Genomic DNA, 23,130 nt, shown 5'->3' on the forward strand with positions numbered 1-23,130 from the left:
AAGTGCACTTGAAACCCATGTTCTGATTATGAAAACATTAGAGTTCATTCTTGTAGGCAGTATATTCTTTTACACGACCACGCTATAACCGATACACACTGTACATGTATGTATGTGTGTACGTGTACGTGTACGTGTGTGTGTGTGCACGTGGATGTGTGTGTGTGCACGTGGATGTGTGTGTGTGTGTATGTGTGTGTGTGTGTGTGTGTGTGTGTGTGCACATGAATGCATGGATGCGTATGTGCTATCGCATGTGTGTGTGTGTGTTTGTGTGTGCGTGCGTGCATGCGTGTGTGTGTGTGTGTGTGTGTGTGTGTGTGTGTGTGTGTGTGTGTATGTGTGTGCATGAATGCATGGATGCGTGTGTGCGTTGTGTGTGCGTGCATGCGTGTGTGCTATTCTCTAAGAGACAATGACACGCTCAAAAGTCATTCTTTCTTCTGCATGTCCTCTGCTGTAGGGTACCAATGCCTTACTGAATTTCTTTGGAATCCGAGGAGGTTCGAGCCGCAGCAGTGCCATCTGCAGCAAATACAACGCTCTACTGCAGAATTTCTACCAGAATGGAGACGTGTGTGTGCTGGATGTGCACAACGTCTTCAAGGCTCACAACCTGCAAGAGGCCGCCGACATTCGTCAAATCTGCACGATGAGTAGCATGTTCATTAAGCAAACCGACGACCTTCACCAGTGCTTCAAGCTCGTCACGATCATCCTGATGGAGATCGGCCAGCGCGCAACTGTTCACGGTGTCCTAGCCTCTCAGGAGTACAAGTCCTTTGTGGAACAGTGTGACGAAGTGTCCAAAGGCCTTCAGGAAGGTTTTGACCGTGACATCTTGGGACCAGCAGCTGGGGACTTGACAGCGTGTGGACGTGACTTTCAACAGTGCTTCGGCCAACGCCGCGACCTGATCTCACGGGTCATCACCAGCCTGATGGGTCACTGCCGGGAGACGAACGTCTATCTCATTGTCTCGCTGATTGCTTTGGACTTCTGGATGGGCTCCGTGTTTGACTGGAGACTGGAAGGAAGGTGGCTGCGCTACATGGAGGCGTTGGTCTGGAAATCAACGGGGGTGCCCGGCAATGCCTTCCTCTCCGTTCTTGCCGCAAAGGAACTCGACCACTTCTTCTCCATTCCGTTAGACGCAGAAGCCCTGCTGGCGTGTGTTGGACAGTTGTACAACTCTCACAACATGGACGAGAGCACCGCCGTTCTCATCTGGACCAAACTGGTGGTTCTCAAGCTGCACGAGTCGAGAGAGAACGTGAAGGCGTTTCTTCATCACATCAGTCGCCACAGCACAGCCAGGCGCAAAGTACTGCCCTTCGTTCTTGCCCACGCATCCACCAGCATTGGTCCTGAGATCGCCCTGGAATTCTTCAACGCCATGCAACTCGGTCTTGATTTCGACATGGCGGCAAGAGCGGCCAACCAGGCTGTTACGAATCTGAGCCAGGCTGATAACATCGACGGTTTTCTGACCATCAACAAAGGCTTAGTTGACTACTGCTTCCAGAATGGTGTGAAGCCAACAGTTGATCAGCTGCTGAGGACGATCACTTCGAGCACAGCCAATCGCAGTGCACTGAGCGCTGGTATCATTCTCTCGATCACCTTCCTGAAAGGAGACGCTCGCCTGAAAGTGAACGAGTCTCGTCAGGAATACAAGAGACGCTTGCAGGTAATGGACTTGCTGAATGCAGTAGCGAAACAGTCGAAGAACACACTGATCAAGGAGTACCCAGAGGTCATTCTCAACCTGCATGCCAAATTTGGAAGTGACATTCGGAACACAGTGGGAATCATCGATTCATCTCCTTTGCTGAGTCAGTTTGGAGGATTTTCAACCGATGTGCCATCTTCAGCAGCCAGCGTCCTCGCCAATATGAGATTCTCAGAGAAATATTCTGTGAAGGAATTCCTCCAGGAGGCAGTGGATGTGCTTAACCTGACAACCGACCGGCGTATACGCGTTTCACCGGACAGCGCCTCAACTCTCCTGTGGATGGGTTACTGCTATTCTGCCCGCAATCACCTGGCTAGTCTTCTCCAGGATGGAGTTTCCATCGCTGCTGGATACGCTGAGATCGTCTCCATGCCAAAGAAGGTCCGGCAGAGCCGCAGTGAGCCAGCTACCCTGGAAGCCATCTTCTATTCAACGGTGCTGGATGTTCTGCAGGTTTACGGCCCTATCTGGGCGGTCACTGGAGTGGACAGCATCATCCTGAAGTGCTCGCACGTCTACTCGCGACAAAGCCAGGCCACGTCTTGGGCAAGGAACCGAATGTCCGGCTATGTTAGCGCTGTCTCAGAGCTTGACCGTCTTCAGATTAGCATGATAGACCGCAGCTACACCAAAGCAGAGTACAATCGTCTATCGGAGTCACTTTCTGCCCTCAACACTATGTTCGCTGCGTGCGGATCAGAGCGCGTTCCGCGCCTGCCCAATCCGGATGACGTCATCCAGCGCATGAAGAAGAATCAGAAACTGGCGGACTGGCTTCATAGCCGATCTGTTCCGAATGCAGGTGATGCTGCGCATGACCTCGACGTACTCTCGACCAGCAGCACCGCAACACTCTGCGTCATGGAGAAGCGTGTTGACGAAGTGTGGAAACGCTTTGGCGAACCGCTGCGTGACCAGGTGGCAAGCGACTGCCCCGAATCGCTGGTGCACTTCATCCTCTACTTCAGCAGCAACAGCAAGATCTTCGATGACAAGAGCCATACAGAGTACGACAGCAGCTCTTCCATGCAAGATAGAGCCTGGGTCAGGCGTATTCGCAATGCAATCAAGCAAGCCCACGGCACGTTCACAAACCTGCTGAACGGCATATCCGAGTATCGCATCATCCGACGCATCCTGGAGAACTTGCAAGACGTCAACTTGACGGAAGAGCTGGCCTTGATCCAGGCGTACCCGCCATACCAGCGCTTCCAACGGCACGGCAGCAGTGCCGGACACATCACTGTGGCCGTTGCCATCATTGAGCACCTGCGCAATGGACACGTCAACGACATCAAGAATGTGCTGAGCGACATGGGGATCGTAGACGACGGTGATTCCGACATGCTATACCTGGAACGTCTTGGCACTTCCATCTCCGACGAGAGCACGCTGGCAAGCTTTGCGCAGGAGTACGAGACACTGTATCAGCTGTTTGACGGGCTACAAGCCGACCATTTCAAGCTCTTCAAGGAAATGGCGTCGGGCAACTGTGATAATATCCGCAACTTCTTTGCGACTGACTACCACTCGGACGATGGCCGACGAGAATTCCAGGCGAAGGTAGACCACCTGAACATGCGCATGCAGCGTGACTCGTTCAACAACAATCTATTGTCGTCGCTGCTCGACACGCACAAGATCATGAGTCCATTCTTCCCGCTGAGCCAGAAGAAACCGCTGAGGGCTATTTTGCAGGCTGTGGCCAACATCCGTGTCAACCTGCACAATGTGAAGACCTGCAATGAGCAGACGGATTGCATCATCGAACTGTTCAAGAAGGCTATTGCCAGTGCCACTGAGACCACCATCGATCAGCTCACCAAGCTCTCCTCTGGAGGCAATCTAACGGTGGAGCTTGGCGCCATGTCATGCAGCTCCTCTGTTTTCTCCTTCTCGTATCAGTACTCAAGCGAGATGACTCAGCAGCCGGCCAACGGTGAACAGCAGCGTCACGGACACAGCGGTGTCATGAAGGAGCGAGAAGTGAAGGATTTCCGCAGCAACCTGCAGTACCTGCGCTCCATGCAGGGAGAGAACGACATCACGGCGCCGGGACAGAGCCAGACCATCGGACGCATGGCCAACGACTTTGCCGACGTGCTAGCCGTGGTGGACAAAGTCATTGAGCTGCTTTTTCACCATGAGGAGGAAGGTCACCCTGAGTACCAGAATTGCTTGGTAACCTTTTCATTGGACAAGGAGGGATTGCAGAGGAAGGCTGCAGAGCTGCAGGATCAACTATCCGATTGGTCGAAGAAGCTGGCGGAAGTGCGCAGACAATGCCGCTTGCTCCGCCTGTTTACAAACAAGGACATCGCCACCATTCTTGCACTGTACACGCCTGAGACTGGGCGCCAAGCAGCACAACAACTTTGCACTGGACGGAGCATGCGCGAGACTGCCATCTTCAAATTAGCCGACATTAACTTGGAGCAAGACGCACCACGCGAGGACATTGTCAATATAGCAGCTAAGCTGGTGAGCAACTATGTCCGATCTTTGTCAAACATTGCACAGATCAAGGAAGGCTGTGATTTGGCTGACTGCATCAGCAAGTCCATGGAAGAGAGAAGCACCGACTACGACCGCATTATGCAAATGTTCCGACGTCTCTTGGAGACGGAACTGGTACTCCGTGAGACCAGGCTACCCAGCCAGCAGGGCAAGCAGTATATCTGTGCTGCTGAGCGGACGGACGCCAGCAAAGGCAATCTGAGCAACACTCTTATGCTGCTCTGCACCATCTTCCTGTACAAGCACAAGTGTCTGCCGTGCACTGGACAGGTCCTATTTTGCTCGGAGCGCACAAGCAACAGCGAGCTGCAGGCTTTCTTCACTCGGATTGCGGCGTTCCCGCAGCTGATATTCGCCATGGTGGGAGTGGAGCTACTGGGCTACAATGAACGTAGTCTACTGCTCGAGCAGCAGCATCAGTTCGACACTGATCCCACCTTCAACAGCGTGGTCTACTACATCTGCCTGGATCCGACTATCTGCTCCTGGTGGCCTCAGTCGTACGTGACTAGTCTTCAGCTGGCCTCTCAGCCCATTCGTGCGCTCTCCGACTGTCTGAAGTCTCTGCTCGGACACGGTCAATCGCGGCCAGAGCTGACTGCTGTGGTAGGGAGGTCAGGCAGTGGCAAATCGCACTACATTGTCACCCAGCTTCGGAGCGACCCTGGCGCTATGGCTGCCACTGTGGCTGTTTCTGGCTCAGGAGACACGTCCAATGTGATCAGAAAGCTGTCTGCACTGGACAATAAATCCGCAGTGTTCTTCAATCTTTCGAGTCATGTCGACATGGACTATATCAATCGTGTCTTCTTTGAACTGATTGTATGCGGCACACTGGGTGACCCAGAGTTCTCAGCACTGTTCACCCTACCGCAGACTTCCTCCTGGAAATGGTTCGTGGAGATACCTCACTGTGAGGACAAAGACGATCCCAACGCAACCTGCGAATCTCTGGCTAAGAGAGACTACCCTATGATCAGCCTGCTGTCTGAGTTCCACACTGTCACGGAAATGAACAACCCCATTCACATCGGTCAGCAAGAGCGGCGCATGGCTGCCATACTGACATGCTACTACCAAGGACGACTCGATCCACCTGTGGGCCAAGCTGATCAAGGCGACGAGATGTGGCAGATTGCCAAGGGAGAAGTGCTGGACGACAATGAGTGCCGAGTTCAATTGCAGCGTCTATTCTCGGACATGAAGTTGACCAACTCTACCAAGATGCATCAGATGGCGTTCTTGCGCTACCTATATGATCGGCTGGAGCTCTTTAACAGAGTTGTATTCATTTCCAGTGTGTCGTTCATGTATTGGAACTTGGCCACCAAAGCACTGCTGCACTTCATGAGAGAATCGCACTATCTTGGCACACGTGGTCTTGAGTGCATGTGGCAGAAGTGCAAGCAGTACTTCCTGATTGCTGATCCCACTGGTGGAAGCTTTGCTACCTTGGAGCCGCCTGAGCGTGCACAGCTCCCAGTGAGCAGTACAATGCTGCTGCAGCGTGACGGAAAGGAGAAGGCACTGCTGGCAATCGAACTGGAGTCGGAACCGGCTGGCTACCTGAGCTGGGCATTTGGTCTATCTATGGACAGAATCAAATACCTACTCGATCAGAAGCAGTTCGTCTTGACCAGAGACTTTATGTACAAGCTACTGTTGATCAATGAGCGTAAGAAGGCTCGTCTTCCTCTGATCATAGAAGGAGAAACGGGAGTTGGAAAGACGTTTCTTCTTGAGATGTACACCAAGTTCATGAACTATGAAGCGGCGTACAGCGCAGAGCGGGAGAGTGCACCGAGACCCATCTCCCGTTGCTGTGGTTGGATTTGTAAGCTCGTGCTCGGTGGCCTCTGGAAAACAATGAAGAAGGAGTCACGTATGTGGTTCGCTGGTAATGAAAATGAAACCTATCCACAGCAGAAGCATCTTGCTGCAGAACAAGAGGAGCGCCTGAATCACGAATTTTTTCACACCCCAGAACAGCTGGGCACCTTTTGGAGAGAGCTTTTGGAAGACCATTTGGACGATGAGACACGCAAAACTGCAATCGATGGCCTGTCCAATCAAGTGGAGGTGTGGTTGAAGAGGTTTCCCATCCTCAAGCCAGTCGCAACTGTGAATGAGTTGCGTGGGAAGAGCAGCCTTTCAACCGTGGAAAGTGCAGAGCTACTATCGTCCTATGTCTCCAGTCCCATTGAAAACCTCTTCTTCAAGCTTCTCATCCATCCAGGTATCTCCAAACAGGCTCTGGTGGCGTTCATGGAGGCGCCGAGGGTTCTAGCAGCGCGATGTCCTGACCAAGAGGTTGTGGTGTTCTTTGATGAGGTGAACACTTCCAGCTGTCTCGGTGTCTTCAAGGAGATGCTCATTGACAGAATGCTAGATGGCAAGCCCATTGAAGACAACATCTTCTTCATCTCGGCTATCAATCCAAGCCTTGCCAAACCTGCCGCCCGGGCAGTTGCTTCATCAACACCAGCACTGCCCTCTGCAGCTGGGCAACAGCCTGATGCGAACGCAGATCTCATCGACGCATTTCGCCAGGTGTACTTCGTCCATGATCTGCCGGAAGTCATGAACCAGCTGAAGTGGGTCTATGGCAGTTTGAGCACGGAGCAGGAGCTGAAGGAATACATTGCGGCTAAGATCGACGTTCAAAAGAACCTCATTGTGAAGACGGACAGTACTATCGTCGAGTTCAGTCTGGACTTGAAGAAGGCATTTGCGTCCATTCTGCTCCGTGCCCACCAGTACTGTATATTGTTCCTTGGCAACAGTTCAGTCAGCCAGCGTGATATTCAGCGAGTGTTCCTTCTGATTCCGTTCTTCTGGCACGTCGAAGAGAACTTGATGAAAGAACGACAGAAGCAACAGAGCTATGCTGCCATCACGAATGTCAATACAGTGCTGAAGAAGAGCATTTCCCTGGCTATCGCTGTGGTCTACTACTTCCGGCTGCCACGCGAGCCAATCAATGACCGCAGCAGCATATCTCATGGTGTCTGCCGTTCCGGTTTCCAGCACTATCTGCACAGCGACCAAACAGGCATAGCACAGGCACACATGTACGAGCTCGCTGATCTGCTTGCAGTGTGCCCTAAGTGCTCTGATCCACAGTACGAGGGCGTGTACGCGTTGCGAGCGAACATCGACGAGATGATCAATGACTTTGTGACACGCGAGCACTTCAGCTTGCCGGAAGGCGTTGCCCTTACCGAAGCTCTGAAGGAGAACATCTTCTGCACAGTGGCGTGCATCCAGACGCGCATCCCTCTTGGAATAGTCGGTCAGCCAGGCTCGTCCAAGACGCTGAGTTTCCACATTGTCAGAGACAACCTCCGCGGTGAGCACTCGGTTCGGCCTTTCTGTAAGCAGTTTGTGGCGATTGACTCTTTCTTCTACCAATGCTCGGAGCAGTCCACTTCAGAGCAGGTGGCCAGTGTATTTGACAATGCAATCGAGAGACAGAACTTCTACAACCAGCAGGCGAGCCAGGAGCGGGAGAATGTGCGCCGGAGCCATGTGAAGTTCGTCAACAACGAACCTGTGGTGAAGGAAGTTGTCAGTGAAGCTGGAGCACAGCAGTCCAAGGTGTCCACCCACTGTGTAGTCTTCCTTGATGAGGCTGGACTACCCACAGAGGAGAAGAGCAAGATGGTGCTCAAAGTTCTTCACCCGTATCTGGATGACCGCAAAGTGGCCTTTGTTGCTCTGTCTAATCACTGGTTTGATGCAGCCAATGCCAATCGGATGGTAACGCTGTATCGCTCACAGGCCGACCTGAAGGACCTGGTGGCGCTGGCACTTGGCTGCATCAAGCGAGGAGGCCCACAGGCTGGCGAGGCTAGCGCCAGTAATGACGAGCAGCTGTACATCACTGGCCTGTGCGAGGGATATCAGGACGTGACCCGAGACACAGCCTTCGCCAAGCTCTTCCATCACCGAGACCTGATCTACTTGCTTCGGCATCACTACCGCAATCAGCTCCTCCACAACAAAAGGCAGATCCCGCGAAATCCGAATATCTTGCTCGAAGCTCTGGAGGAGAACTTTGGTGGAATGGTGAATCCGGATGACTTCTGTCGGCTGGCGGATATGTTCTTCAGCGCTGTTGCCAGGCATGTGGATAACTATCCCACTAACATCAGCGATGGAAGGTTCAGTCTTCGCAACACTGTGAAGATACTGAGAGATATCAACGTGGCCAATCGGCATGTTGACGAGCAGGAGTTCCTCAGAACCGGTCACCCGCTGGCCCCGCGCTTCCGCATGATCATCGACCCAACGGATGACTACACAGCGCTGGACATCATGCGGAAGATGAACCTGGTGGATAGCCACAAGACGCATGTCATACACATGAGCAACCTGTCTGGGGATGAAGATGAGCTGCACAGTGCAGAGATCCTGGCCAGAATCCGCCGCTTCTTGGAAATGGACTGCACCATCGTGCTCGTTGAAACGCGTCGTGTTCATGGCAGTCTGTACGAGCTGCTGAACCAGACGTTCCGAGTCATTCACAACGATGGTGGCCGGCACATCTACGCTAACATTGCCGTCGGTGCCACAACTTACCCGTGCCGTGTCAACCCGCACTTCCAATGCGTGGTCATACTCAAGCACACCGAAATGGAAGACTCGCCCACGCCGTTCCTGAGTCGATTTTCCAAGTTTGTGCTGCGACCAATGGACGCCATGCAGTACGCACTCAACAACGTGGATCCCAGCGAACTTAGCACCATTGCCGACATCCGCGATCGCTGCAAAGGGTTCATGGAGCAAATGGGGTCACGCAACTTCTACGGCTGCAACATGGAGCTGACTCCGAACGCGCTAATGATCTCTCACTTGCACAGCACGGTCAACGATCGATTCACCTTTGTGCCTGTCACGTCATGCACTGCGGAGGTACGCGAGCAGTTCAAGGCGTCGGTGGTCGACGACGCACAGCTCTCCGTGCGATCTCTGTGTGCACGTCTTCTGCAGCTGTTACCTACGGAGCACTTTGTTCTTGGTCTGAAGACGCTGAACGACCCGGCCGCGTATTTGACCATCTATTTCGACATTTTGGAGCACTTCAGTTTGCAGCACATCATCTCGGTGATCAACAAGCGCGCCCTGCATCAATCGCATAGTATGTCAGCGGTAGCCAGCGGGATTGTCAGTGTCAACAAGTTCATGATCTATACACGCTCATCGCTGGCTGTATCTCGACTGGCTGGCCAGCCGAGTGAGTACTTTGGCAATGAAACGGCAACCAAGCTAGAGATTGCAGATACGAGTACGTTCCGAAAATGCAGTGAGGCTGAGGTCTTCCTGGAGAAATTTGTCAAGTCGCAGAAAACGTGTGCCATTCTCTTGGTGGACACATCAAACGGTGTTTCGTCAGCTATGTCCATAGCCCTATTCAAGCATCTCATCAACGAAGCCGCGGTATCCCTGCGCACGTCTGTAAATGTGCCTGCGAAAAGCTTTGTCCTGCTGCTGCACTCTCCGCTGTACATTCCCAGCTCCAAGCGGGCGTACCCGTGTCCTCTTCTAGACGGCTGGGACTGCTGTTTCATGGACTTGCCGGGTGGTGTCAACGTGCCTCTGATGAATGTCAAAGCTCTGGCCAAGTCGTGTGCCCTGCATGGCTTAGCTAGATCGCCCGAGGGAAATGAACAGCATTCTGATGATGTTGATGAAGCCAGAGAATCTGAGCACCTAGCTGCCTCCTTGGAGCACGGGCTAATGAACATCAAGGAGGAGCTGTCTCGCGTCTTCTGTAGCCGATTAGGCAATATCAACACTCCAGCAGACATTGTGTCATCATTGGAACCACGTGACCTCATTCCGCTTTACACACCAAGCGGAAGACTTTCTCCGGGCTCTGGCCTAACCGCATCCAGCCTGTCTGAGCGGTCAAGAACAGTCACGTTCATCCTGACCCAGTATCCGTCCATTCTCAAGCACATTGGCCGACGTCTCTTCCATCGATTCACGCCTCAGCGCTCGTTCCAGCTTCTGGACAGACTGGCAAAGCATGTTGCTCAGCGAAAGTCCTTCTTTAGCTTTGCCGATCTGGTGGAGATGCATATGCGACCGGAGCTGGAGAATATCTTCCAGAAGGTGATGGTCACCCTGTGCAAGGATTTCGGATTGGCAACGCTGATCCGCAGCCAGGTGCCAGAGGCGACGCTCGGGACACTGCTGGGTCTGATCCCGCGCATGACGGTGCAGGATGAGCGGAGCTACAACCAGCACCTCTGCTCCATCTCCTGCGCTGGTCGGGTGGTGGAAACGCCGCTGTTCGCTCAGTGGAAGCACCGTGTCGAGTCGTTCATCAGGAACATTGATATGGAAGAGCCGACGGCTTGTGATCTGCTGCACAAACGTGTGAAGAACGATGAGTGTCTGGGTCAGCTGATTGAGTGTGAAGACCTGATGGACAAATACATGACAGACCTGATAGCCACTGTGTGCAACTGGACTGGTAGCATGAAGGCTGTGAAAACCGCCAAGATTTACTTGACACTGAAGTTCAAGGAGCACAAGGAGAGTGCGCCGGAGGACTGCGATCGACTTTCGCACATGCACTATGTGCTGCACATGGATGAACGCTCGGACGTGCTGCTAGTTCTGCACGGTTCCGGAGCTCTTGAGCACCTTCTAGAACCCGGAGACTTTGATGCCGATCAGTATGTCCTGAGTCAAAAGACTACAACTGACAGCTACTTGGACCAGTTTGCGGAGTGTCTGTTCCGGAATTTGTGGAGCCACTTGACCAGCCTGAAGCAACGCCTGGGCACTGATGAATGGTGGAGCTACATGACAAGGTGGCGGCAGAGCTATCGATTCATTACCGAATTCTTCAAGCCAACCGACACAGCACTGCTGTCCAATGAACGAGATGAACACGCTGGAGTCCAGGAAGACTTTTTCAATGCGGTGCAGAGAGTATACTCCACTCAAGCCCCCTTGCTACGCTTGATGGTCGCGGCAGACATCTTCTTTGGCTCGCACACGCTATGCAAGACCGATGATGCAGTGCGGGCGCTTTTGGAGACCATTTCGCGGCTCAAATCAGAAGGTCTGACCACACCATTGGACGTTGTCAAGCAAATTGTCAGCACCCTATCCGGCAAATGTGATGAAGCAGACCGAACTAGCCTGTATCTGGAATATCTGAAGTGGATATTGCACTCTCTGCTGAAGTGTGAGAGTAGCAAAGTGCTAACTTACGTGCTTCAGGCAATCAACCAGACAGCTGAGGAGAAGGTGAAGATGACGTTTGAAACAGCCACACAGCTCTTCATGATGATCACCACTCAGCAGAAACAGTTGGGTGCTCGGGATGACGTACTGTGCATCTTCCTAGAGGATCAAGTCAGCAAGGAACTGCTCCGTGATGCGGCGCCGAGATGCCTTGAGCAGGAGTTCAGTGCCGGCATCTACATACCAGGCCTGTATATTCCGAAAGACTTTCCAGAAGCAGCATTGCCCGCACGACCCGAGGTGATCAAAGGCATCCTTAGCATGCAACTCGCCCATGTGTTCTACTCATTCATGTGCCAGCAGCAGGAGAAGCGACACATCGAGTTCAACGATCGCGTGACCGATGCTGATCCAGCTGGCAGCACAATAACAGCGCAGAACTTTAGTCCTGGTCTGATGCTCCGCTTTGCTGCGTTCACACGGGTTGCGTTCAGTGCAGCAGCCACGAAAATCGCTTCACTGGTGGAGGCACCGGGCGGGCCAGAGTCGGCTGACGATGTTGAGGGTAAGGTAGCCGCGCTGAAACCTTTACTGAACAGCTTGTGTGGCAAGCATGCGAAATGCGATGCCTGGCTTTCCTTCCTGGTGTCCCGTCTTCTGTCCACGCATCCTGCGCAGACCTTGATCCGACTTCTCAAAATGTTCGACGGAGACTGGGTGGCGAAGTGTTTGCAGATGGTTGGCGGCAGTGTCAGTTTCAGTCAGAATACATTTGTCTTCATGCAAGTCAGCAGTGCGGCCAGGGAAGATGACAAGCTGCCAGGCACGCATGACAAGTACCAGGAATTCTCTAGCATGTTTGAAGCAAGCGTGGCAGCCGATAACAACTTCAAAGCCATCAAAGAGTGGTATACGCAACACAGCAGGCCAAATGCACCCAAGCTCATCCCTAACATGGAATCCCGCCACTGCGCCTCCATGTTCATTTTCCTGAAGGTGTACCGTGATTACTTCATGGAAGAGGAAATGGATAGGGTGAGGACCTTGGGCCAAGCATTGCCATTGACTCCGTTGCTGCGTGACAGCCTTCGGTTGCTGTGCCGTGGATGTACTGTTGCAGTTCCAGATCTTAAAGCAATATTCAAGGCGGGCAAGTGCCCAACACCGGAGCTGCAGTACGCACGAGACATCATCGTCCACTGCTTGGCGTACATCCTTGCTACTGGCCAGCCTGGCAATCATCTCACGACTTGTGTCTACACACCTCGTGATTTCCACAAGACACTGCTGTTTGGTGCTGTCAATTACCGTGGCTACATTGATCCGGATCCGACTGGCGTTCGCATTGACTGCTGCTGCCAGTTTGATCACGATGGTAAACCAACGTATCTGGCTAGCTCCGCGCAAACAATACCTGTTGCTCTAACTCCACTGGGTACGCATCTCAACGCACTGCTGACATTCACCGGCCTCTGTCTGCACGGCGTTACACAGAGTAACACTGCAGCGGACACACTGGAGGCTGTGCTGACGGAGAGTGACGTCCAGACCGAGTGTTCCAGGGCCGGCAGCTTTCTGCAGCAGGCGCTCCAGTTCTGTCTGAACCGCATCGTGCAGCTTCACTATCACCTGTACCACGATGACAGTCGACTAAACCCGGACAGTGGCCTGGGCATGGTGATCTCGTCGCTGGAAAGACTGCTACATCTTCAAAGCACGTCCAGTGCACAGCAGCTGAAGCCATTCTACCCGGCCGATGAGAGAACAGTAGGTCTGCGTCAGGAGTCCGAGGCGTTCTTCCAGAAGGAAGTCGTCGACCACACACTGCATCTGATATGCGTGCGACTGCAGCGCGGTACATCTGACGGCGATCAGGTGGCCGCTTTCAGAAAGCTACACCGTCCTAGCCTGAGCATGGCGGATGTGCAAGGTGCTGTTGCGAGACTCAGCACAAGCCAGGACGCGGCTCATCCCGTCCTGCACGGTCTGCTTGGCAATCTGGAGGCGTTCCAGTCGCTGCGCTACGCCACGGACATTGCCAACTTCTACATGCTCCTCCATCGCTATCTAGCCTGTCATGTCTCCGAGGCGGAATCACAGAAATTCAGTTTCTCGGAGGCTGTTGCCACGCTGAACCAGAACAGGCGGCATCAAGACCGACTCCGCAAGTTCTTCAAGAAAGCACTCGAGAGCTTCAACAAATTCCACAACAGAATCGGTGGCACGCTGCAGCCTGGCGCTTGTAGCACGCGCGTAAGGTATGAGGCTCTGGATGACGACAACCCTATTCACTACATGATCAGCACGCAGGCTGAAGATGAAGGCGACATTCTCTTCAGGGTGATGCAGGAGATTCTCCGCCACCAAGACCTGTTCTTGGTTAAGTGCCAGGAGGTGAAAGTCCAAGGCAGCAACGAGGCATTGCGCTACAGTCTCCAAGCCGGCCAGTTTGAAGATAAAATCTCAATGCTGCAGGTGGCCAGCTATGGTGCCGGTCTTCTGCGCGTGTCCAGCGACGACATGGAACAGACTTGCCTGATGCATAGTCAACTGGTGCAGGATGCTGATGGTGTGTGGCAGTCTAAGTTCAACCTGGCTGCTATCGAGCAGTCGCTGGTGCAGCAGTATGTCAACAGTGCGCGCATCGTTGACCTAGCAAACTTCCGTGTTCAGTTCCGCTTCCGTGAAGATCAGTCCGAGCAGAGCGTACTGTACTTGGAGCCACTGGCCGCAGACCTGCCAACAAGGATCTTCCATCAAGAGCTGGACCATCATAGCCGTGATGCCATCAGCCAGGAACTCAAGCGGCAGCACTATCAAGAGTCGCTCAAGGTCCTGCAACACTTGGTGACAGTGTCCACTGAAGTCGTGATGCTGAAGCCCACGTCGGAGTCGCGCGAAGGCGTGCATGCAGAAATGGAGAGAATCGGGCAGATGAGGCTGGACGACTTCCTTGAACAGCAGCAAATGCCAGCGATGAAGCAGTCACTCTCTGCCATCTCGAATCAAGACAGTGTGCGGATGTGCCACATTGTTGATCTGTACACAGCTGTCAAAGAGCACCTTACGGGGCATGAGTATCTCTACATGCGCATTCCACACTTGCTCAAGGAGAAAATGGAGAGTAGCCTTGATGAGAAGGTAGAAAAGGCACTGGACGACTACTTCTACGAGCAGTTGGGCGAGCTAGCTCTGCTGAGCATCATTGATATTGCTGATGAAGCTCTTAGTGTTCTTCAGGACTCTGTGCCCCATGTGCAGAACTACCCGGGCAATTCCCTGAAGGAAACACTGGATGTGCTTGGTGTCCTGGATGCGGGAGATGTTCTCTCTCGGCTGCCGGACGATGTTCGTGGACAGCACCTGAAGGAAGTGATGGCAAAGCTGGTGAGGCACGGCTGCACGGCACGAGAGAAGCAAGTTGAGAGACGACAAGAACGCGCAGTGTGGCTGGAATGGGACGGAGAAGTGCCCAAAGCTCCCGGGTGGCTCCAAGTCGAGGCTCAGGTTGACTACTCGTGGAATGAATTTGATGAGCTGGAGGGTTTGAGCATATCCAGCCAAGAACAGGAAGGCATGGAGTCCCCGTCACACGATCAGTATGAAGACTTTGACTCATTGCCAGAGGCTAGGAATTTCTTGGACAGACAAGGTGATGAAGAACTCCCCCCGGGTGCTGGCAATGCAAGAGAGGATGATGCTGCTGATCCGATAATAGGTATTGATAGTAGTAGTGATGATGATCATGAGGATGAAGGATTTGTAATGGTGAACAATGAATTAGAAGGGCCTCATCCAGTTGAAAACACACAACAGCCGCTTGACCAGTATCCAGAGAATGTACACCCACAACAGCAGCCGCAGCGACGACCCCGACCTCCGTCATTGAGAAATGCCCCACCGGCGGGACGTCTGTCGTCTTCTGGTAGTGGTGATGGATTCCGTTCGGCCAGCTTATCGCCGCGGACGCAATCACCTCCACCGACCATTGCACAGAGGCAGCCATCACCGGCATTGCAACAGCCACCACCTCGGCAGCCACCGACTGCACGTCAGTTGCCACATAATATCGGTCATGAATCACAGGAGCATGTTCCCGGCGGTGTACAGCAGCGGCAGCAGCCCATGTGGCAAAGCAGCATAGACGTGCTCTCACAATCACATGACAGTGCGCTGCCAGTCCAGCAACAGCAGCGTCAGCATCAGCAGCAATCTTCAGACATGATGTACGCAAGCTTTGCCGACAGCGGACAAGCAGCATCCGCTGCCTCGCAGCGCCCAGTCCCCGTGCCACGAGCTAGGCAAAGAAAGTTACCTCCAGGACAAGTCACCAGCACTAGCGGTGCACCCAGTACAGATGTTGGCAGCGGTGGCACTGCTGTTGTCTCTACTGCAATTGAGCAAGACCACTCGAGGCAAACTGGGCAAGATAGTCAAGTGGAGAGATCAACAGTACGTCCTTACTCGCCGACGCACTCTACATCGCCAGGACCTGCCCCGCAGTCGGAAGTAAGAAGAGCACCGTCAGTGCCCAGCGCAAGAATGCCTGCCCTTGAAGAGAATGTAGCATTGCACCGTGATGGTCTTGATCCTACTGCAGAAGGCACCGGTGAAAGTAACACAAGCAGCATTTACATTCTGCCAAACTCTGATGACGACGACTTTGATGAGAGCATTGTTGTGTTACAGCCAAGCAGGGGCAATGTGAGTGACACACAAGAGCAGCTAGAACCACAGTCAACAGTAGTCAACCAGGAGCTGAGCAAGAAGCTGAACGTTCAGGCACTGGCCCAGTCTGACACGCCCCGACTCTCACTTTCAACACAAGAGCTACCGCTAACCATGCCGTGTTCTGCCATCACCAACGCCCCGCGTGGAATCTCACGCCGCCAGCTGGTGCTCCGTGGTGACTCCACTTCGGAACAGGAGCCCGTCAAGTACGGCGGTGTTCGTGGCAAGGTTCTGCAGAAAGCCTGCAAGACGTTTGAGGTAGAAGAAAGCACGGTCCTGATTGCCGACTGTAATGGGTATGTGCTGAAGGACACTGAGGATCCTGCCAAGCACGTCACCACCAATCTGTGTGTCTACTATGTGGTCAAGGCGGAGAACACCATCGAGGTCACCTTCCACCTGCATGGAGCTGCTGCGGACAGCAGCGCACAGGTGCGCACCATGCAAGCACAGTTTGAGAATATCGCTTCTCTATCCCTGCTGTGCACGACCGCACTGCGTCTATTCGGCTTCACCTCGCCCATCCGTGCAATTCTATGTAGCAGTGACGGTGTCGTGTTTACTGACGAGTCACTTCAAGGTCTACTCCAGTCGCACAAGGAGACTGCACTCCACTTACACACTGGAAGTAGTCAGTTAGTAGCTGTTTTCTCCGATGTGGTTGGTATCAGCGCGCCACTATCAAGTGTGCTCCACTCTGCAGTAGAGGATTACCTTGCCAGCAGTCTGATGGATCGTGCCAACTCTGCTTTCTACCCACCTCTGTCTAGCTTGCCTGCAGACTGCACTGAAGCTCAGGTCATGTTTGTCCTTGATGCTGGTGCAATGTGCGACACGACAGTGGTGTGCGGACAGCGTCAGGTCACTCTGGAGCTTGTGAAGTGTACACGTGTTGAGCTGCTTCATCGAGAGCTGCACGACTGGTTTTCTGTGGGCGATCCTCACAGTATGCTGACCTGGACGCCTAGCGATGGGATTGAGCAGGTGGTACCCGATATGTCCATCTTACACCAGTACACGACTACCCAGAGTATCTCCCCTGCTAACCACGAGTGCCGCATGTCACTGCTTGTTGCAACAGCGCCACCGCACAATGTTGTCGTTGATGTGAGTGTCTTTCAAATGCTGAGGACAAGCATAACCGTGGATGTCCACCAACGCACGGTTAAAGATCTGGTCAAGGAACTGTCTCGCCAGCTGAGACTGACTGCCGAAGTGGAAGCGTTGGCCTCTCTGATTGACACGTCTACTATGTGTGAGCTACTAGAGAGCTCCCTACTGGAACCCAGTCTCCCACTGCTGCCTCAGCCTGCACTTCACCTAGCCTTACAGACAAGACGGGACATGTTTACTGTGACTATCCGTGCACAGGATCATGAGCAACAAGCTGATAGCAAGGCCCTGACATTGGTAGCTGCGGACAGCATCACTGCGCAGCATCTGCTTGGTAAGGCGTCACATTTGCTGGAACTCACACACTACTTCCAGCAATCGAGACCTGTTGGAGTCGCTTCAGACAGTGGAATATGGCTTCCAGGTGCCATGCCTCTTGCACGCCTGCCACGAGAGGATGACGGGACTGTTGTAAGAATTGGCGTGCTCGACTATGCCGATTGTTGTGTTGTTCGGCTGAAGTTCCCAAGTGAGCAGTTTGGTTTGTTTGCAGTGCCCATGGCAGTGGCAACTGGTGAACTGTTGAAGCTAGCAGCTCAAATTGCTTCTTCCGAAAGTTCCCTATGTTCTCTGCTGGTGGAGCAGAAGAGCTTAATAAACACCCAGACAACAGCAACAACTGCCATGAGCATGCTCGAGTTTTTAACGCAACTCAAGCAGGATCACGACTTGCCTGGCGTTGAGACATTGGGCACATCGTCTCATCCATTGGAATGCGATGTGTCGCTATCTGTGCCGCAAAATGCTGCTGCGACTGGTATGGCAATGTCTGATGGCCTGCAGCTAGCTATGGCCGATGCTAGTGTCGGACAGACAGATGACACAATCCCAGTGAGGATAGCTCTGTTGCATGACCCGGACACTGTACAGGAAGTGCATGTGCCTGCGCAAACCTCCATCTCTAAGTTCTACAGCAGTCTCTGCGAGAGCCTGGGTCTGAACCCATCTGAGCAGCACTCACTTTACGCTCAGTCCCTGGATTCCGAGCAACCGGAGCACATTGAGATAGAGAGCGATGACGATGGAGATGACGGAGAGGGAAATGAAGACACCATGATCAGCAGCCTGTTGACAAGTGGCTACACGTCTAATTTCTACATCGAAGCGCCAGCTCTTTCTAGTGTGCACCGCTTGCAACCTGCCGAGGCATCTTTCATTCGACTGCCCAGCAACACTCTGTCACTTTCTGAAGAGACATTTGAAATCATCGCCCCGACTACTCTCGCGGCTGGCAGTACCACTAATACGCTGAGTGTGAAAGTGCAGTTGCTTGGTGATGCAGCTAGCATTGTTCAGCTTCAAATTTCTATGACGGCCGTGTTCTCCGACCTGATTGGATTGGCAACGGAACATCTGAGACCTGGTCATACCTGCACTGCCCTGTCTGTGGACGGCGAAGACATAGAGCTTGGCGAAGAGGAGCTGTCATCGCCGCTGACCGACATACTAGACGGCAGTCAACTTGTGGAGCTCACGTTCACATCCTAACCTTCCGCAGGTAAGAGCAATCTTGGTTGTTCAGGAAAACTATGGATTCACTTGTTGTCTGATGATTGCGTACAAGCATGAAAGTCGATGAGACGTTAAGCTACGACGAATTCTGATCGAACCTCTGTCTCTTTCTTATGTGAATACTCTCCGTGCATTGAACACTTTCCCGTCAGTTTGCCAAACCTCTATTAACCCACATGCATGCACGCATACACACAATAAAACTTAAAACAACCAAAACATCAATATGCACATTTATCCAGACACACTCTCACATACACACGCACGCATGTGCGTGCCAAACGTACAAAACGTGGACACATGTACACCAAAACAGATAGAATACAAGGAAGTGGGGTTTGCCATAGTTTTTTTCTTCAATTTTGTCTGATAAATATTTACGAGACTTTGCATCGAGCGACACCGTGGATAACATTGAGCCAAGAATTATGCAATAAACCAGAAGAGATATCTCTTCACAAGTAGGCAAATAAATGCGTAGGTGCCCGGCAACAGCAATCGGGCGAGTCACAGCAATGTACGTATTGCAGCTTCAATGATACACATACACGGTTGACCACCCATGCCTCCATTTTCGGCGGGTCAACCACATGGTGGCCCGGCAACTTCAAACGGGAACACACCGATACAACATACACAGTTGACCACCCATGCCTCCATTTTCGGCGGGTCAACCACATGGTGGCCCGGCAACTTCAAACGGGAACACACCGATACAATAGACACAGTTGACCACCCATGCCTCCATTTTCGGCGGGTCAACCACATGGTGGCCCGGCAACTTCAAACGGGAACACACTGATACAATAGACACAGTTGACCACCCATGCCTCCATTTTCGGCGGGTCAACCACATGGTGGCCCGGCAACTTCAAACGGGAACACACCGATACAACATACACAGTTGACCACCCATGCCTCAAACCGGCGGGTCAACCACACAATAACATACAGGTGTCACAACACTGAGACAGTACAGCACAACACTGAGAGGCAAATGCATTTGACCCTCCTTGGGGCCTCGTCATGTGGCACAAGATACCGACGTGTCATGTCTAAAGGGAGGGAGGGAGGGGAGAAAACACAACCTTGAGTCACTTTGGCTAACTGGATGACAGAAATTGTTGACAAGGAAGTTGCTTTGCTGACACCTGGACACGAGGCAGGGCAAAGCGGCCACGCAAGATTTATTTTTTCATCCACCATTTTCGGAAAAAAATATTTTTTATTCATGTGCCGCGTGACGAACCGTGACAAAACACGTGCATGCGTGGGCTAACTTGGCTTTGCTGCTCAAAGCCGTCATTTAACCCACATGCATGCACGCATACACACAATAAAACTTAAAACAACCAAAACATCAATATGCACATTTATCCAGACACACTCTCACATACACACGCACGCATGTGCGTGCCAAACGTACAAAACGTGGACACATGTACACCAAAACAGATAGAATACAAGGAAGTGGGGTTTGCCATAGTTTTTTTCTTCAATTTTGTCTGATAAATATTTACGAGACTTTGCATCGAGCGACACCGTGGATAACATTGAGCCAAGAATTATGCAATAAACCAGAAGAGATATCTCTTCACAAGTAGGCAAATAAATGCGTAGGTGCCCGGCAACAGCAATCGGGCGAGTCACAGCAATGTACGTATTGCAACTTCAATGATACACATACACGGTTGACCACCCATGCCTCCATTTTCGGCGGGTCAACCACATGGTGGCCCGGCAACTTCAAACGGGAACACACCGATACAACATACACAGTTGACCACCCATGCCTCCATTTTCGGCGGGTCAACCACATGGTGGCCCGGCAACTTCAAACGGGAACACACCGATACAATAGACACAGTTGACCACCCATGCCTCCATTTTCGGCGGGTCAACCACATGGTGGCCCGGCAACTTCAAACGGGAACACACCGATACAATAGACACAGTTGACCACCCATGCCTCCATTTTCGGCGGGTCAACCACATGGTGGCCCGGCAACTTCAAACGGGAACACACCGATACAACATACACAGTTGACCACCCATGCCTCAAACCGGCGGGTCAACCACACAACAACATACAGGTGTCACAACACTGAGACAGTACAGCACAACACTGAGAGGCAAATGCATTTGACCCTCCCAAAAACCAGTGTTTACGACCAAGCATTTCTCACGGCATCGCTCATTAGCATAACTTCCTGCAAGTAACCATGGCAAACCCCTAATTGATACCCACAGAGCCACACCGGCACAAGGACTGCACAACAAGCGGAAGGCACAACACTGTACAACACTACAAATGTACCTCACTTCTGTTCTCAACACCACATGGGCGTGGGCTGTTCCAGTCTTTGCTGCTAGCCATTGCACAGAGGGTATACCGGCTGCACGCCTGACATAGTGATCGGATGCTGCACTTCGCCAGCAGTCTGCACGGCATATGGCTGCTTCACAGACACTTGTACTCCGGTGAGCCATGAGTGTGGCCCCGCCAATGCGCACAGAATGGGAGCTCACCCGGTTGCAGTTGAGGATCCTAGTCGAGAAAACTCGGGAGAAGTAGCCGCCGTCGACGAACACAAACACTGGCCGTGAGCTGCCGGCAGTAGCGGTCAGGGACCGGAACTCGGCCATAGCCGAAACTGGGTACATCAGATTATGTGTGCGCAAATACCGGGCTTAAAGGTCTGAGTCGCTCATGAGATCATTGCTGGCAGCAATCAGAGCGGCGAGTTCAGCGGAGGAGTTGGCACCAGGCACTGGTTGGCTGTGGAAGCCAGTTCTCGGAAGCGAGTAATCACAATAGGTTCCTGCTGCATCTCAGCGGCCCGTTGCCCCAAAAACGATTGTCCTTGATAGAAACCGCAGAAGCCAACATCAGAGGCATCCGTGAATAGCTCAAGGTCAGGGGACTTTGAAAACTCGACATCGTAGAAGAAGGATTGGCCATTCCAGTTTGCGACAAAGGAGCGCGACCATTCGATGTCCAAGTGAGCTTTTGTGTTGATGTTGACTACTGACTGAAGAGACTGAGAGAGTTGTCCAGCTAAGATCCAGGAGTTGCCGCCAGATGAAGGTCCTGCCAGGAGGAACCACCTTTGCGGCAAGGACAAGGTTCCGATCAGCGACAGCAGTTTCCGCGTTGTGTAGCTAGTGCGCGTGGACTACTCACTCAAAGCCGCTAGAAAGGCAAATAACTTCTTGTCAGGTAGCCGCATCACCTGGTCCTCGCTGTCGACTTCTATGCCAAGTACCGTCACCACTGTTGCTGGCCGACCACCTTGCTGAGGTTGTCGAAGACCTGCGAAACCGTTGCTTTCAGTTGAACTCATTCCATTGACCATCAAGCACACGAACATAAGCACCTTGTTAAGTGCAGCGTACTGGTTCTTGTGCTGGCCTGCACAGCTATCAGGAATAGTTTTACCCAGAATGACTGGGTTGATGATTTCTCCCTGAGATAGGGTAATGCCACGTGCACAGCAGATGTGGTGCATAACGAACGCACAGTGGGCATAAAATCTTCATATCCACATCAAAGGCCACAAGCGTTTGACAACCACACCTGATACGTAGATGATCAACGATCGTCCCTGCACTCAACGTCGCTCCAGCAGTAGTAGCATGTTGCAAACCACCATCGTCCGTTGTCCATGTAAATGCCTCTGCTCCTTGTCTACTTCTTTGGCTAGATTTTTTGACAGGTAATCACAGCCATTTCTGAGTTGGCGTCAACGCCACTCGCCATGTCGAGGCCTAAATAACTGGTCCTCTGCTTCGAGTAGTTCTTGCTTGGCCTCATGAACTTCAGGAAATTCACTACTCTATCTGCCCACGCAACAAATAAATATTTCAACCAAGCGCGATCGATCGCTGTTTGAAGTTGTGAATTTTCAAGCGCTTCCAGCTCACACGAGTCAGCGCTTGTCTACGCAGACTAGCACAACTAATACTCTTGTACAGCTTGGCGGAGAGACAAAGGAGAAAACGGAGAAAACACAACCTTGAGTCACTTTGGCTAACTGGATGACAGAAATTGTTGACAAGGAAGTTGCTTTGCTGACACCTGGACACGAGGCAGGGCAAAGCGGCCACGCAAGATTTATTTTTTCATCCACCATTTTCGGAAAAAAATATTTTTTATTCATGTGCCGCGTGACGAACCGTGACAAAACACGTGCATGCGTGGGCTAACTTGGCTTTGCTGCTCAAAGCCGTCATTTTGTATTCACATATTGATACATTTT

General features: G+C 52.4%; 1 protein-coding gene across 2 annotated transcripts in view; it reads left to right on the forward strand.

Annotated features, from left to right (window-relative positions):
• The window catches only part of LOC135819351 (uncharacterized), a 38,175-nt gene that overhangs the window by 13,351 nt on the left and 1,694 nt on the right, over positions 1 to 23,130 (forward strand). For both annotated transcript variants that reach the window (XM_065332543.1, XM_065332544.1), the window contains exon 9: positions 464 to 18,857. In XM_065332543.1, the coding sequence (XP_065188615.1) occupies positions 464 to 18,847 (18,384 nt within the window). In that variant the 3' untranslated portion in view covers positions 18,848 to 18,857. The remainder of the gene's footprint in view (positions 1 to 463; positions 18,858 to 23,130) is intronic.

Source organism: Sycon ciliatum, chromosome 6 (assembly GCF_964019385.1).
Source record: "Sycon ciliatum chromosome 6, ocSycCili1.1, whole genome shotgun sequence".
In the NCBI taxonomy this organism is placed as follows: Eukaryota; Metazoa; Porifera; class Calcarea; order Leucosolenida; family Sycettidae; genus Sycon; species Sycon ciliatum.